The following is a 17,596-nucleotide window of genomic DNA, read 5'->3' on the forward strand; positions in this document are numbered from 1 at the left end:
GGTGGACGAAGGAGATCCCTCTCTAGCTAGCCGCTTGGCTGCTGAGTACGTTAGTCTACAAACATCAAATCCACCAGAGATTACATTTATTACCTTGATGTGAGTGGGGGACACAGGCAGATTTGACTTAGAAGGATTTTTATCGAAGGACGCCTTCTCCTTGTCGCTGAGGAGGTCCTAGAGGTGCCTTTTGTTCAACTTGAACACGACCTTTCTTCGGAGCATGATGCATTTTTCAGTCTTTTGGCCATGATCATGGTTGATCCCACACCACGTAGTTTGGTCTTTTTGAGCGTCTGGGTGATTGTTTTTTCTCGCCCATAGGACAAGAGCTCCGATCTTTGTGAGCATGTTGACGACACCTCTGACATCGACAAAGAAACGGTAGGATATGATGTCAGGATATGACAGTTGATTCGTCTTAACCTCGGTACCTGTGTTTTCCATGACATCATTAATATTGTGTACCTAATTCGGGCAATTGTAGGAATTATTACGCCAGTTGTTCTTCTTGGGAACGAAGCCTTTGTGGTCGCTTGTGCTTTTTGACACATGGCGAGTGGAGATGGTATTGAGGATGGCATCGTCTTCTTCCAAACACATCTGAGCTAACGCCCTGGATTTCACCTCTTCAAATGTGGTGCACGGGTACTTTATTTGTCAGTAATTGTATAGCTTCGACCGAAGGACGAGACCTTTCTTGAAACATTCAATAGCGTCTTAGTATCAAGGTCTTTAATATTAATTTTCTCTTTATTAAAGTGATTATAATAATCGTGAACAGATTCTCCTGGCATTTGGACAACGCCGTAGAGGTCGCTTGTGTGTTTTTCCAGACTACGGCTGCCTTTGAATTTGTCATAGAACTTATTGACCAAGGTTGAAAAATTGTTGATGCTCCCGGGCTTGAGAGATCTGAGCCATTGAGAGTTGGCCCGGTGAAGGTAGCCCTGAAGGACTTTCACATGCACGCTTCAATGAGATGCCACGGGATGGACGACTGCCACATTCTTTGGTTGTACTAAGTGACATGCTCATTGGGGTCGGTTGATCCATCATATGTGGTAGTCAGGACATGGAGATTCAGCTTCTCCAGCAGCGACGCTTTGGAAATCTTATCGACGAACGGTGATGCTGCGTAGCCATATCGGTTCTCGATGACTCTGGGCAAAGGCGCCCTAGGGACCTGAAACAAGAGCTTCATCATGCGCCGGTTCTGCTTTTCGATTATGGCCATCCGCTTCCCCATGGGATCTTCTTCTTTCACAAGGATATTTTCAGGAATTCCCCCCTCTTGATCATTTGGGGTGCCTCCGTCTAGGAAGCCTCCATCGTCTTTCGACTCGGCGCTCTCAGAGTTAGTGAGGGAGTTCATGGCGGGGATGTCTTCTTCAATGAAGCGACACCGGGTCTTGGATGCATTCGTTGAGGCCAATTCTTCTTGTAACTTTTGGATTTTGTCTTGTGAAGACGAGAAATCAGAGGACAATAGCTCGTTGACTTTTTTCATTTCGACCATCTCTGCCTTCATTTGGTCATAGAGCTTCTGCATTTCATCAGTGTTCATTGGTGTCGCCATCTCGATGGAATTGGGAGATAGTGATTGATATGGTTGTTGAGCGCCAAATTGTTTATGTTGTTTTTTTGCCTAAACGACAAGATTCGATATGGGGATGAAAACAACCCGATTGACATGATGTATGTTATGCGAATGCAAAAAAGCAATCAATGAGGAACGACACAAAGAAGTGTTGACGCGAAAAAACCCCAATGAATGTGGGTAAAAAACTGCTAGCAGCTGGAAATGAGTCCACCAATCCACTATATGCAATTGTCGCTCAGAGTGAACGACAATCAATGCACCCTTATATATTTGTTCTAAGTAAAAGAGTTGTTTATTCGAATAAAATAGGAAAGTTGCTAGAAAGGTAGATAATTTCAGAGTGATGGTTGTTGCTCATATGTTTGATGTGTGAAGCTTGTAACACTTTTCCTTGTAGTTCTGATGCCTTTAAATAGTATCAACCTAGATGCAACGTGCGTCCCAGGATCTTGGAGGTAGCTCCACATAATCTTCGCACATCCCGACTGATCTCTTATTCTCATGCCATTTTGTTTTTTGACTTCAAATCTGAACGCTAACTTAGTACCAACCTAGAGGCCATGCTTCCTTATTCCTCGGACAGTTGTTAGGTATTTGACTTGTATTAACGTCGGTGTCGTGTCTGATTGTAACACTCCCAAAATTTATACACGTCTACGACTACGTCGCATCGACTTTGGGAGTGTTACCGCCGCGATGAAACGCAAGGCATAATAAGAAAGAACGTTAACTCAAATCATTGTCTCGAAAACTGAAATGCAGCGGAAATAAAAATGTAAGTACAACTCGGGAATCATCAACGACCCCTTTTATTCAAACCACAAACCACTTACGTAAATCTTAGAAATCTAATAGTACTTAGTCAAAATGCTTTAAAGTTCAAATGCTAATGACAATCTCTCGTATGCTCGATATCATGCAGCAGCACCAGTACACCTAGTATGCTCCCCATTGTAGCATCAATGGTTCATCACAGGTCAACAAACACATAAAAACACACAATCAGCTATGCTGAGTACATAATGAATCATTGAATGCATATAAACACAAACAAAGCAATAGTGAACAATCCTAACATGATACTACAATATGTTACATCCTTTACTCTTTATTTAGTTGGCATCGAACGGGGACCGTCATCTTACTAGAATCATACGGGCTACTTAATCCTTAATAGACAACTTGGTCTATTAGATGAAATGCAAAAACGGTTTCGTTCCGTCTCACACCCATCACCTTAGTATGCATACCCCCAAGATCGTACGGAACCTTCTGCCTACTTGAGTTATCAAAATTTATAAGGATACTACTATCGTCACAGTAGGCCTGCGTAGTAGTGTAGAACAAGTCCCACACTCCCCCCATTGTTTATCACTTGTAGGGAGTCCAACTACAAGTTTATTGCCATAGTTCATTTTTAATACTGTCCATTCATATCACAACAACATAGAATCATTTAACACGTTCTCCTAGTTACAGTACTCAAATCTTTTCTCTTGTAACACTCTTGTTACACTATCGATCAGATTAATATGAATACAAAGCTCATGCTCATAATACGATAGATATACGCATTCCAATGCAACATATCGACTTCCAGTCATAAACATGTTACCAAATAATCTCAACAATCAAAACGTTCCCTATCATGATTCTAGGTTCCAATAGAATGAATCGCAACCTAATCATGATACTAGTACTTGTAACTAAACTGGTACGCGTACGTACCTTGTAACGGAAAATTTTCGCTGTATTAACCAAACGTGCCGCTTATGAAATGGGGACCTAAACGATTAAGTAAATACTTTAGTGCTACGTCCTTGATAGTATTATCAACTAATACGTAACTAACTATAACGACTTAGTAATTCAAAATATAAACGATAGCTGAACTCATTGTTCATGAACTTCCTTTTCTTTCCTATTCTAATGAGTTTAGCGTCTTTTAGGAGTCAATGTTAGTGAGCAAATTGGTTTTAGTTCATGTAATGGTGCACTACCTTTACCAAATCCAATCAAGTTATATGTCCAATCAAGTCTTATGTCCAACCAAGTCTTATATCCAAAATCAGTTTCGCATAATAAGATTGTACTTCCAACTAATAACAATAATATAATTTCTCTACTTCCTACCTTACTTAATTACAATCCTAAAACCAGATTCACAACATAAATCAGATTAATAGTTTAAACTAATTACACAACTTAATTAGTTACTAATTAACTCGAATTACAAATTAATTAATTACAACTTAACATAATTATAAAAACACAATATACTATTAAACTAATATAATATCATATACATATTAGGTTTTTAGTACCGCTAAACTCGCCGGCAACCGAGCTCCGGCCACGGCGCACAACACACGCTTACTCGCGCGACCACACTTCTCACAAGTGAAGCCCTTGCGCACGTCCAGACGACAGCAGCGACGCCGCACCCTTGCCCACGAACCGCTCGCACACGTGAAAACCCGCACTCGTCGCGCAGCCTTCGCACCACCAGCCTCGCACAAACCAAAATCGCACAAGCCCCTCGAACTCCCTCGCTCGCCTGAAACCCCGCTCGCTTCTCGCAGCACCATCGCGTCACAGTCCGAAGCTCATGCACTCACTCGCACCACGAGGTTCGCTCGCCAGCACTCGAACCACGCCCACACACGTTCGCTCACTCGCACTCGATCTCCGCACACTGATAAGAGGTTTTTAGTGTGTCGTTAAGGCACTAAGAACCGCTTTCCAAACAATATTTATAATCCTAACAAGCAATTACTAAGGGAATAGTAAGGGCAAGTCAAGGGTCGATCCACAGGGAAACAGGGATTGGTTAAAGTTTATCTAGTCTAGACTACCTAATTGAAAGGTATTTGGGGGTTTGAAAGAGTTTTGGTATCGATTAAATCTAACTAATAGCACGAACAAACAAATAACACGAGTTTAAATATCAGATAAAAAACACTAGAGTTAAGGTTACTAGTATGAATAAGAATAGCCAATGATTGCTAATGCGATTGTGATGTACGGAGATGATTATGCAAGGTTTAGTTTCCCTCTAAATTACTTGAGTCCTCTCTCGAATGGTCCTCAAGAGTAATCACTTAATCAATCAACTAAATCCTCTCTCGAATGGTCTTTAGTTAATTGACTAAGAGATTCAATAAGTTTGGAAAACCCCTAATAAAGGATCCCCTTAATTTCTACCCAATATCTTGGCCTAGAAATTAAGTTGATTCTTGGGGATGATAAAAGAGTTCAAAATTCGATAGGAACATTTGAAATCAAAATACCAAAGTATAAATGTGATCAATATCTATCCTAAGGTTTCAAAACACCAAGATCAATGCATAAACTTCTCTAAACATCACAATCACATCAACAACACATTTAAAACCCTAATTCATACTTTCACCCTAACCCTAGATTATGAAACTACTCACTAATCATGGAGTTAAAGCAATTAAACAATGAATCTACGACTAATCTAAGGTTAAACATGATTAAGTAATAATTAAGCTAATGTAAATCGCAAATATGGGACTAAGAGAATAAAGATCGAGAATAATCCAAAGCAAGAACAAAGACGGAAAGAATGAAATAAAAACTAAAACTTTGAATTGAATTGAATGAAAAGTACCTTGAATGTCAATCGAATCACAAACTATAATCACTAATCTCAATTATCAATGGAAACTAAAGTGTTTTCTCTCTAATACAAAACCCTAAAATATTCTCTGAAAACTAGAATGAAAGCGTCCGTCTAAAACTAAAAGAGAAAAAGGGTTTAATGAACGAAATTAAATTCCCGGAATGCATGGTGCGGGCGCACCATAATTAGGTGCGGGCGCACCATGCTGAGGTGCGGGCGCACCATGCTGAGGTGCGGGCGCACCGGACCTCAGGTGCGGCCGCACCTGAGTCTTCTGTCTTTTGTAAAAAATGCTCCGTAGTTGGTGCGGGCGCACCAGCAGTTGGTGCGGGCGCACCAGACACAGGTGCGGGCGCACCGAAGTCGTCTGTAATTATGTCTCATAATAAGTCGATGGCGCGGGCGCACCATCGTGTGCGGGGGGAGCTCTGGGCGCACCTTGTGCTCCCTCTCATCCTCTAGCTCGTTCCCTTGTGCCATGTCTCGCATTACTCGGCCCCGAAAAGGGTCATACCTGCAATAAAAACACGAGCAAACATGGTGAAAGCATATGCGCTAGAAATTCGATCAAAATAGATCGAAAATCTAGCAAAATGTCACTATGATCAAGTATGATCAAGTGAATGAAATAGAAGGGAAAAGTGAGGAGAAAGAAGGAAGAAAAGGAGAAAAAGGGAGCTAAAACAAGCCAAAAGAAGGTCATAAAGTGCGTTAGAAATGCACTTATCACACACACACTCTTCACTTCGCATAACTTCGCTCGCATGCCAACCTTGTCGAAGGTGCAGAGGAGGCGACGAGAGAGAAGAAGATATAGAGAGAGGAGAGGGAAACTGAGAGAGAATCTGAGGGAGAGGGAGAATGAAAGACGGCTGAGGGAGAGGGAGAATGAAAGACGGCTGAGGGAGGAGAGAGAAACTTAGAGTTTGTATTTTTTTCTGATTTTTTTATTCTTATTTCTCTATTTATAGTGTGGCATAATTAGGTCTAGTAGGAGTTAGTTTAATCTTTTTAAAATCCAAAATTAACTAAACCGAACTATATTATTATTATTTTGTAAATAATACTAAAATACCTTTTAATTATATTCTTTATATTTTCTTAATTATAAAGAATTAACTCCAAAAATACAGAGTATTAGACTGATCATGTCAACGTCTTCGTTTCCTTGCATCAAAGTCATTCTGAAAATTTAGCGATAACACTATCTTTGACAGCCTTAGTGGTCAGTCTATTGCTACATCTTCCTGAACCCATAATCCAAAAAAAAAAAGAAACAAAAAGGCAAGAGAACAAGTATAGACGTTATGTGATTCGCCAAATCACAATGGACCATTGAGAAACCCTAAGATTCGATTTTGAAGAGAGAGAAACTCTACTTGAAGGAGTGGAAAAGCAAACATGTGGCGTGGTTTTTATAGTTGAGCTATGGCTAGAGTCATGATTGTTATATCATAGCCTAACGGATAATAACTAAATGCGAAGTTTAATTACCTTTTTTCTTTCTGCTGGTATCTTATGTTATCATTGTTGTCTTTTGAGTTATCACTAGTAGCTATTTCTTATCGCCTGATTTAGGCCGTATTATCTCTCACGAGTTTCAATTTTCTAAGACTTTGCTGACATCCTTATTTCTACAATTGGGGAAACAATGTTATGACTGAATTTTATAGATCCAGACGGAATGTCTTGTGACGCAACGACTATTAAAATGGTCTAGATAGTGAGCCGCAACATAATGTTATAATCAAGGAGGTCTTCGTCAGTGGTGTAGAACGTGCAGCTAAGGAGTTCGACTTCGAACGAGTCAAAGAAGGGCCACTGAAGTAAAAAGGAAATGTTGGAAGATCGTGGAAGTTAAGATATGCGGAGATTAACTCCTTGAGCGTAGGAACTGCTTCACACGTATCAAGGACTATAAATAGCGGATATAATGCTGAAAGCACAGTCAAACAAGCTATCACGAGAAACAATCTGAGTACTTAAAAACAATCTCAAGCAAACACTTAGACTATTTTCGTACTTGTTTACATTGCTTTCCTTCATTTACATATTCGACCAAAACTATTGTACTTAGATATATTTTCATAGTTTGTATTGAATGTAGTAAGTAATTAGTGACGGTTGCATCTTAGTGAATTGGTGGACATATAACCATGTATAAACTTTTTACCAACATTTCCTTGCATCATTCCCTTAATCTCTTTTTTATTTCATCAAGTTGATTCAGTCTAGTTGTCGACGTTCCAAAATATTCCTCGCCCTTAAGCAACTTTTTACCTAAACAACTACCTCGAACACAAACATAGGGCACTTTGAACTAAACTGCACATAATCTATTACCATTCCCTTGAATCTTTTATTTTACACCCAACGGCCATTGCCCCAGCCACAAAATAAACTTCACAAGAGTAACAACATTTACAAAAGCAGTCGCTGATAAATTGAGTACCTATATATACATACAGTGTCTCACGGGGAAGCATAGCTCAAAGGGCTACAGAGCATGCTTCCCTTCAATTATTACCAAGTAGTAAGGACACGAGTCCACAGCTATTTGCTAACATCATTATTCTGCATTATGAGTTCCGAGCATATATAGAGCTATTATAAACAGTAAGATTATATTCAAGTTCTGAAGTGGGAGGTAATCTATAGGGTGTAGATACTTGAACTTGATAACAATAGAAGTCACTTTGGAGAGATGACTTGCAAGCTATTTACGATATGAAGTAATATAACAAAGATTGATGGCATCTTCTGCTTTTCAAGGTCTTGAACATAAAAGAGTGGCTCCAAAATATAATTTAGCTTGAATGATTGGCTTCATCATCTTCTACCATGCTTATGCTACTGCTCAGTAGTACAGGACCTTGACCAGACCGTTGAACGTTAGTAGTTGTCTGAATCACCGTCAAACCAACAGAAGTGCTACCAGAAGATGGTGTCCTATTTGATTGAGTATCCCCAGGAGACCCTAAAGCATATTCCGATAGGAGCTCTGTGGAAGATGATGAATGAGGCAAAGTAACTATTGAAGATCCAGCCAAATAGGGAGCAACTGGTGTCTCAGTGAGAGATGAAGCTGATGGACTATATTTCATCATACCCACTGGGTGATCAAACTTACATGTGGGCCCAAATTTGCAATATCCATGTTGCATATAGAAGGTGCAAGGCTGTGTTCCCTGTTGAAATTAAAAGGTAATAAGTCATTAACTTGATATGGGAAACATGTTGGGTCAGAAACATGACATAAGGTGCATGGTCGGAAACCTGTCCATTACAAATGTGAGAGTAAGTGCAGAGCATCATTTGGAAAATGGCATGTTAAATTTCTTCAACAGAGAACTTCAGAGTCAATTATATTTCCCACGGTGGGAGGAGGTGGTGGGAGGAGGGAATAACTTTACAACAATTCTAGCTGGACTATTTTCAGTAACATTGAGCGGTTCAGCATGTCATTGAAGATAGCTGACATCCTTGAAGTCCAAGAAAATTAACATGAGGGTGGCATGGAGGGGTAATAGAAATGAATAGAGAAGTTTACTTTCAGTATCTAACAAGTAACGACTAACATAAACAAAGGTACTACCAATAATTACAAAAGCAATGCAATATAATACTTCAGCATATCATTGAAGATAAATGCACATCCTTCAAGTCCAAGCAAATTAACATGAGGCTGGCATGAAGGCGTAATAGAGATGAACCGAAAAGTTTACTTTCAATATCTAACGACTAAAATAGAAAAAAGTAATATGAGTAATTACATAACCAATGCAATATAATAATTCATTACACCTCCCCCTTTTTTTTCCTAAAAAAATTCAAAATATTTTAGTAATTTCTTTACAACATATATTTTTCCAAAGACCTTTGAACCTAAGAAAACTTGGATGAAGGTGATTGGGAATGATATGAGTTTACTTGGGATTGAGGATGGCGTTGGATGCACTAGAGAGAATATATGTTGATGACTTGACTTGATTTTATGTCTTCCCTTTCATAGTTTACTTCTTGCGGTTGCATTGAGCATTCTTTACATATTCCCTTTCTTAAGGTTTTCTCTAGACTTTTCATTTGTTTTCCTTACAAAGCTGTTTTTTTCTCTCTCCGGCTTTTCTTGACTCTCTTCTATATAATATTTTCAAATGCATATATTTTTTTTATCTATCCTTACATTTTTCACTTTTCTTATTTTTCTTACGCCTTACGTTATTCTTATTTAATTTTTTTTTCTTGTCTTACTTTTATTAATTCACTTTCTCCCTTTTCCTTGTTTATTTGTTTTTAACTTCCTGCTTTTTCTTGTTTCATTGGTCATGGTAACGATTTCCTATGACAATTCATGTTAGCCGTCCCCAAATCATTTTGGAACTAAGGCTTTGTTGTTGCTGTTATTGACCTTTGAACCTAACTAGCACTTTCAGAGTTCCATTTCTCCATGGTAGCCTATCAAGAAATTGGAGATCATAATCAGAAGAAAATATAAAGAAGATCCTGGAGGATGAGAAATAGATAAGAGAGAGAATAAAAATGAACATAATCTGCAAATGAGTGGCAAATTTGTACAGAGCACCACCCATTTCGATTACTAGATGTCACATGTCCCTGAATTCATACATCACAGGAGTCTGAAGTCTTAGTCATTTCCAAATGAAAAGAACATATCACAGCAGAGGCTATATAGGTTATCAACCAGTACATCATAACAATTTATAAATACCTATCTTTAGTACCACCAAACAATTAGATTGCCGAACTGAGCAATTCTTTAAAAAAAAATGCAATGAACTGGGAGGGGTAGGTATTCTATTTCAGTTTCAGGATTAGCGTGAAGGGGAAAGAAGAGAGTTATCCCGAGGAGAGAGTGGGAAAGAGAATCAGAAAGGCTATAAATAAAAAAGAGTAGAGTGAGAGAAATCATGATGAACAGCATTTAGAGTTTTCTTTACTTTGTATTCAGGGAGATAACAAACCTCTCGAAAGCCTGTATAAAGATATGACTGTTGTTATTTCAAGAAATTAATCAAATATAATCTTCATACAAAAATGACAGCAACAATAAAGCTGACCAATTCACATCTACAGTAATTATGCTTAACAAAAGCTAACAATAAAGGGCAATGTAAATGTTCAACACAACTTATTCAAATAGTAGAGGCATTGCATCAACGACTTAAATGGATTTTTGTAGGAGGTAAATCAAGTGCGACGTAGCCAATTGGAAGTGAGACTACTCTAATTTCGGTTGATTAAAAAATGCAGAAGAAAATGAAGAAATGACGCATTCCTTGACAACTTTCACTGCAACGAAGAACCTTATCTCACCTCGTCCTTGTAGCAAGTAGTTCCCTTTGTCTTTGGGAAACAAAATTACCAAGTGATTTGTTAGTTCTTTCATCACATACATTAATTATTTATGCTTATTCTCCAGAGATTTGATAACTGCGCCAACATAAGATTAAGTAATTAAAATTCTCAAATTTGTTCTTCCTATATGGCCAACGAACTTATTTGAAACATCTGCTAAAGATGTCAAAAAACAATTCCTATTGAACATATATCCTGTAGGAGCTAAATGACACCTTAATTCAGCAAAAAAGCTCTTTGTGACTTGGTTTTCATTTCAACAATGTAGTCACTAATCCGCAAACAGTTATAAAGGTCCATAAATCCTTTAAAAATGTGTGATGTCTATATCAGGGCCATAATCCCGGTTTCAAGTGTCAACATTGTTTGCACCTTGCCAATATTTGTGGACTATAGGAGCATCAAGTGATCAGTTTTGGCTTAACAGAGCAGTCTCACCAGATGTATGTGTCATACTACAGTAGTAGTGAAGCATTAGTAAATTGGTTTATGCATCATGAGATTAATTTACGAAGCAATCAGAACTTTGGCACAGGATGAACAGATGAGCTATCCCACATGCTTTGCAGGCAATTTAGCAGTTGGGTTTAGGCAGAAGGAGCAAATATTATTCTAGAAATGTGCACTTTCGCTATTTTACGGGATGTTCAAGAGGAATGATTGTCGCTTCTAAAATGGAGACATTGACAATAACCACATATACAAGGAGTTTAATTATACCATATTTTTCTGTGAAAGCCTTATAAGAGAACATAGTGAGGAAGACATTTTCAAATGGCAAAATCAGAGAAACAAAAAGAAAGAAGGTAACAATGGAGCATAATAGGATCTAACAGAGAAAATCTTACCTCCTCGCAATACTAAATTCATCTACATTGAGCTGGAATGATCAGAGTCCGTATTAGGTTATCAATCCAGAACCAGACACATCCTAGTTTGTTAGATACCTTTGGTTTACAACACCTTTTATTAAATTTTCCAATAAAATAGCAAGAAAAGGATGCATAGTAAGAGCAGAGCAAACATTCTAACCTTCTCAAACTCAAAACAAAGATGAAATAGAAACAAGAAAATCTAAGTCCAGAATCTTAGATGCTAAGAATTTTATCCTATCGTGGAACCATAGCAGGCAGGTTTTGGACTTGGGCTGCCACCAACATCTTTAAGAAAGTAGTTGCAGTTATCCCCAATTCAGGATTATAAACCAAGAATGCACAATTTTAGTACTCCTTTTTGAGTAGTTTGACGGTGAAAAACTACATACCAGTAGTCCTTTAGAAAACCCAGCATTAAGCAACAAAATCAACAATGTCAATGAAGTATAAAAGAAAGACAGGGGAAAGGGCCTAAGGAAGACTCAATATAGAACATAAACAATATACACAGACATAAATCTCAAGATCAAGCTTACCGGACGTAAGGGCAGACCTAGAGGTCCCAGAAAACAAGCAGCAGCAGACGCACCCCCGTCTGGTGGATGATGATATCTACAAGAGCCACCAAATTTACAGTTCCCTGTTTTCAAAAAGTACTGACACTCAGGTTCACCTGGTCTCTCCGGAAACTTATGTTCTGTGGTACCAGTGATCGACTGCCCATCAGACGACAGTAGAGAAGGATAAGATCCCGCTAGACCAGGTGTAGAAGGTGATAGTGAGGATACTCCATATACAGAACCTCCAGCAGTAGGTTGACCACCAGGCGATAACACAGGGCTTAAAGGTCCCTGCAGCAATGAAGCCAATAGATCACTCAAAAGTTTGTTAACCCCTGCTAGTAAGTCATCCCACTATTAAACTATAATATCAACTTACTGAATAGGAACCCCAGCCTGGCAAGGGAACAACTCCAGGAGAAAGAAGCACAGGACCATAAGACCCTGGAACATACGAACCAGGTACAAGAGGGGGCCTAGCTACCCTATAATTGGGGGACGACCCTGCTGCTGTTTCAGGTATAGGAACTGAAGGAGACTGCACCGTCGGATAAAATGGAGGTGCAGCTGCAGGCATTGACATGCCAGCTGGTTGAGGATGATGGAATTTACAAGTTATCCCAAATTTGCACTGCCCCGTTTTCAAATAGTAGGAGCATTCTTTCTCACCCTGTCCAGATAAGCAAATCACAGTAAATCTAACTTCTCAACTTTATTAAAATAGACTCTTAAGAAATCAGAAGCATGAGTGAAGTTTGAATGCAAGCATGATAAGCGAATACAAACCGGTCGTAATGGAAAACCTTGGATATTTAGCGGAGCATTAGTCAATGATCCACCAGCATTTCGCGGATGATTGAACTTGCATGTAGTACCAAATTTACAAGTTCCAGTCTTTAAAAAATACTGCACAAGGAGCATTACAAGTCAATTAACTGCATGAAGCATTTAGAGCTCCGTACTTGTAATAGTTTTACATAAAGTTACACAATGACAACTCACCTGACATACAGGCTCACCAGGACGTTCAGGGTACTCCCCTCCAACCAATCTTGCAGCCGCTACAGCCTGAACAGAACAAAACCACTGTTAAGTCAAGAAACAGCCATGCACACTTACCCCTTTAGAACACATTAGTTTCACATACCGCTTCCATATAATACATCGTCTATTTGTAGCATTGTAGCATCAGTTTCCTAATTCACAACTTTTCATACTTAGAAGAGCAGAGTGAAGAATAGGTGTTAAATTCATGCAAAACAAAACAGACATCCAGCTACAATTACCACTATAACCTCAGTGCCTTATATTAGGCATCCATTTCCCCCAAATATGGAGAGATAAAGAGAGGTCAAATGTGCACAAAACCACAACTCAAAAGACACACATTGTAGATTCATAGACAAAACCTTAATTGGAAAGGCACCTACTTTCTCAAAATATGCAAGAACTCAGACATTTGAATTAGTCTCGTTTCAAATACATGAAACTTTCCTCAGTTATCTCTCTGATCTGTGCACATGTGATACACATATCTCAAATCATTTGCCATACACAGGCCCTCTCTCTCTAAAATCCATGAAAAAGAACACACATAAAACCTGCAATTTTCGATAATAAACATAAAACTACACAACAACTAAACAATACTCCCACCGTATTCTTTTTGTTCTTCCTACTTTGAATCTTCACACAATTCACAATTAGAGAGAATCTTCTAAATTCTTCTCAATATATAAGAGAAAACATAGTCATGTGGGGTTTTGTTTGATTCGTCTAAACGAGTATTGTATCAATATTCAACCGTTAAATTTTTTACTAAGATGTACTCAAAGATATTTAAGATCAAATAATTGCATTGGCAAACACACATAGTTAAAGTAGGAAGAAAAAAACTCAGAGGAGTTTATATTATTAATGAAATGTCATACCACAAATACTAACACATAATGCAGGTTAAATTGAACACAAAAGTCGGCAAGATTAACAAATTAAGAAGGTTATAGGAGGCTCACCGCGGCACGATCATGAGGGTGATTGTAACGGCACCGGGTACCGAACCCACAGAACCCGGTACGCATGTAGTAGACACAGTCAGATACTCCGGGCCGCTCCGGGTATGTCTCCCGGCCCGAAAGACCCAGCCTCCACATGGACTCTACATTTTGGCTCAACAATTAAATCAGAGCTACAGTAATCAACAACATTACAAAACCCTAAAAATTAAAAACATTACACAAAGAAGTAAAAACCCAAAAAAAAAAGAAACAAAAAAATTGAAATGGGGGAAATCAAAATTATGAAATGAAGCATCAAAATTTTGTTACCTTCGAGTCCAGTTTCACCCCATTCAGCTGGCGGATCCACCTCCGAACCCTGATTTCTTCCGTACAGCTCCATTTTTCTTACTCTTTTTCACTGAAGAATCCAGAAAAAAGGCTGCTTTTTTTTTACAAATGATTCTACACAAAACAGAGAAAAAAAAGGTTAAATAGTGAAAAAAGAAGGGATGATTTACACTTCCTCAAAGAATTGAGGTCGAATATAATTGTAGAAGATATTTAGGAAATAATGGGGTTGTTTTTTTTTTTTTTGGGCTGTTGTCAGTGTGATCAGAAAAAACAGAAAGAAGGGAGGGAGGAGGAAGAGGAGGAGATGCGGGAAATGGTAATGTTGTCCCTTTTGTTTCTCTTTTTTCTTTGAGTTATTCTCTCTCCCTCTCTGAAACTAGTAGTGTACGGACTGTTTGTAGTTTGTGAGAGTGAGTGTGTGTGAACTCTTTGGTTTGGATTTGGACCTTTTTCTTTTGTTTCTCTTCTTTCCCTTTTTCAGTTTTTCTTTCTTACGTTACCAAAGACTCGTCTGGTTGGTGAGTCTCACTAGGCTGTCAATTTCGATACTCGGATTGGGTTTTTGGTTAGCTCATCTTCTACTTCGTCTATATCAATGTGTTTTAGTCACTTTTTAATATCAATTTTTTTTTGTATTTTAGGTTGTTTTGAAAGTAATTTATACGTATTTTTTAGTTTTTCTTATTTGAAATCAGGAGAAGGTCAAGTTTGTTTGGTGGAGGTGGTGAGAAACTCACCTTATAACTTTGAGTTAAGAAGTTCGAATACCACTACCTACTTGTGTTTGGGAGTAGGTATTTCATTATAGAGAACGTATTGTGTCGGACTCGTCCGACACAACACTCTCGTCGGACAACAACATAACAAAAACCAGGCGTTTTATAACGGCCGAAAAAAAAACAAAAAGAAACAAAAACAACAGCTTCATCCGCCATTGTTCAACGGGAAATTATCGTACACATCCGCTTTATCCCTGCAAGTAAATCTCATTTCGACATTCGACTTCTCAATCTAGTTAAAGCAAGAATGTCAACCGAAGATTCGAACTCACAAATCGAAAGTTCATTAAAAAATGAACTAACGAATGAAAAAGGTAACACATATCTCACATTAATCAACAATTTTCACACAGTAACTCAACTTATAAATTCATATCAAAAATTGTTTGATACAGATAGCAGATCAGGAAAAAAAAGAAACAAATTAGAAGGATAATCACCTGGAAAAGACGACAAAGAAACAGGTGCAACAAAAATAATTTTCAATTGCATTTACTCATTTTTCAGTTAGCATTTACATTGTCTCAGTTAGTATGTCTAAATTTTCATTTACAAAAGTCTATTTTTCAGTTAGTCTTCATATTACCATTTACATTGTCTCAGTTACATCTTTTTCCAGTTAACGTTACTTCTCTTTTCAGTTAGACTTATTTATTTGTCAATTAGCCTTATTTATTTTTCAGTTCGATTTATTCTGTTTTCAGTTGGTCTTCATATGATTTCATTTAGTATAACCAATGAGACTAAAAATTTTCAGTTAGACTTATTTAGTTTTCAATTAGACTTATTTATTATTCAGTTAGACTTATTTAGTTTTCAGTTCGTCTTCATATGATTTCATTTAGTCTAACCAATGAGACTAAAATTTTTTCAGTTAGACTTATTTATTATTCAGTTAGACTTATTTAATTTTCAATTGGTCTTCATATGATTTCATTTAGTATAACCAATAAGACTAAAAATTTTTAGTTAGACAACTATATTTTTCAGTAAGACTTATTTATTTTTCAGTTAGACTTATTTATTATTCAGTTAGACTTATTTAATTTTCAGTTGGTCTTCATATGATTTCATTTAGTATAACCAATAAGACTAAAAATTTTCAGTTCGAAAACTATATTTTTCAGTTAGACTTATTTATTTTTCAGTTAGCCTTATTTATTTTTCAGTTAGACTTATTCTGTTTTCAGTTGGTCTTCATATGATTTGATTTAGTATAACTAATGAGACTAAAAATTTTCAGTTAGACTTCTATATTTGTCAGTTAGCTTTATTTAGTTTTTAGTTCGTCTTCATATGATTTCATTTAGTATAACCAATGAGACTAAAAATTTCCAATTAGACTTCTTTATTTTTCAGTTAGTCTACTTAGTATTTCATTTAGTCTAATGATTCTTTTACTTCATTCTATTCCAATTAGACTAAAATAATAAGTTCAGTTAGACCTTTATTTCTCCGTTAGACTTCTTTATTTTTCAGTTGGTCTTCTTATTATTTCATTTAGTATAATGATCCTTTCATTTCATTCTTTCAGTTAGGATTTACATTGTTTCAGTTAGTATATCTAAAATTTTCATTTACAAAAGTCTATTCGAATCATACTTATAATTTTCAGTTAGACTTATTTGTTTTTCAGTTGGTCTTTATATTATTTCATTTAGTATAGTGATTCTTTCATTTGATACTATTACAATTATTTTCAGCTACACTTGTTTAGTTTTTAGTTAGTGCTTCTGTTCTTTCAGTTAGTGTCCTTATTTTTTGTCAATGAACTCAACAGCTGAACATGAATATCTCAAGTACATCAATGACGAGAATATCAGTAGCAGTTTAATAGGAAGACATGTTACAGATCACAAAGATGGTTACAACTTGTATCAAGCACACTCAAGAGCATTAGGATTTAGTATTAGGAAACAAACTCTAAGGAGGAGGAGAATTGATAATTCTATATACGAATTCTACTTGGTTTGCTCAAAGGAAGGAGCCTCAAAATCAACAAACAAAATAACAGAACCAAAAGAACAAGACACACAACAAGATCATGTTCAGATACCACATGTTGAGGAGCCAACCAAGGAAAGAAAGGAAAGAGTAGTCAATGAGACAAGAACAGCATGCAAAGCCATGGTCAAATTTAAGCAAGAAAAACTTGGCCAAGAGCCCAAGACTTTGTTGTAGTAGCTCATGAGTTGCAACACAACCATGAATTCGTAATACAGCAAGAAATACATCATCTGAAATTAGAAAGAAAGATAACTGAACAAAAAGGCCAACTAATAGAAACAATGGTTGAATTTGGCATAAAGCCAATGCATGCATACAACTTTTTGTGTCATGAGGGTGGATCAGAGGAACTAGTGGGCCACACAAAAAGGGACCATCTAAACTATATCACACAGT

At 37.3% G+C, this 17,596-nt stretch overlaps 1 protein-coding gene across 1 annotated transcript; it reads right to left on the reverse strand.

Annotated features, from left to right (window-relative positions):
• Positions 1 to 7,639: 7,639 nt before the first annotated feature.
• LOC104899062 (zinc finger CCCH domain-containing protein 32) lies at positions 7,640 to 14,871 on the reverse strand. The gene is made up of 7 exons (XM_010686191.4): positions 14,391 to 14,871; positions 14,079 to 14,221; positions 13,066 to 13,131; positions 12,850 to 12,969; positions 12,443 to 12,733; positions 12,040 to 12,354; positions 7,640 to 8,440 (listed from the first exon to the last, which is right to left on the reverse strand). The coding sequence occupies exons 1-7, from the start codon at positions 14,461 to 14,463 to the stop codon at positions 8,060 to 8,062; spliced, it is 1,389 nt and encodes a 462-aa protein (XP_010684493.1). The 5' UTR covers positions 14,464 to 14,871; the 3' UTR covers positions 7,640 to 8,059.
• Positions 14,872 to 17,596: the final 2,725 nt, after the last annotated feature.

The sequence above is a fragment of the Beta vulgaris genome, chromosome 7, assembly GCF_026745355.1.
Source record: "Beta vulgaris subsp. vulgaris cultivar EL10 chromosome 7, EL10.2, whole genome shotgun sequence".
Classification (NCBI taxonomy): Eukaryota; Viridiplantae; Streptophyta; class Magnoliopsida; order Caryophyllales; family Amaranthaceae; genus Beta; species Beta vulgaris.

What these genes read in the sequence shown, in the direction of transcription:
- LOC104899062 (XM_010686191.4), bottom strand. Translation starts at nt 14,463, where the DNA reads ATGGAGCTGTACGGAAGAAATCAGGGTTCGGAGGTGGATCCGCCAGCT. An exon ending in ACCCTCATGATCGTGCCGCG is followed by an intron (nt 13,132 to 14,078) that starts GTGAGCCTCCTA and finishes TGTTCTGTTCAG; the next exon opens with GCTGTAGCGGCTGCAAGATT. An exon ending in AAGGTTTTCCATTACGACCG is followed by an intron (nt 12,734 to 12,849) that starts GTTTGTATTCGC and finishes TTATCTGGACAG; the next exon opens with GGTGAGAAAGAATGCTCCTA.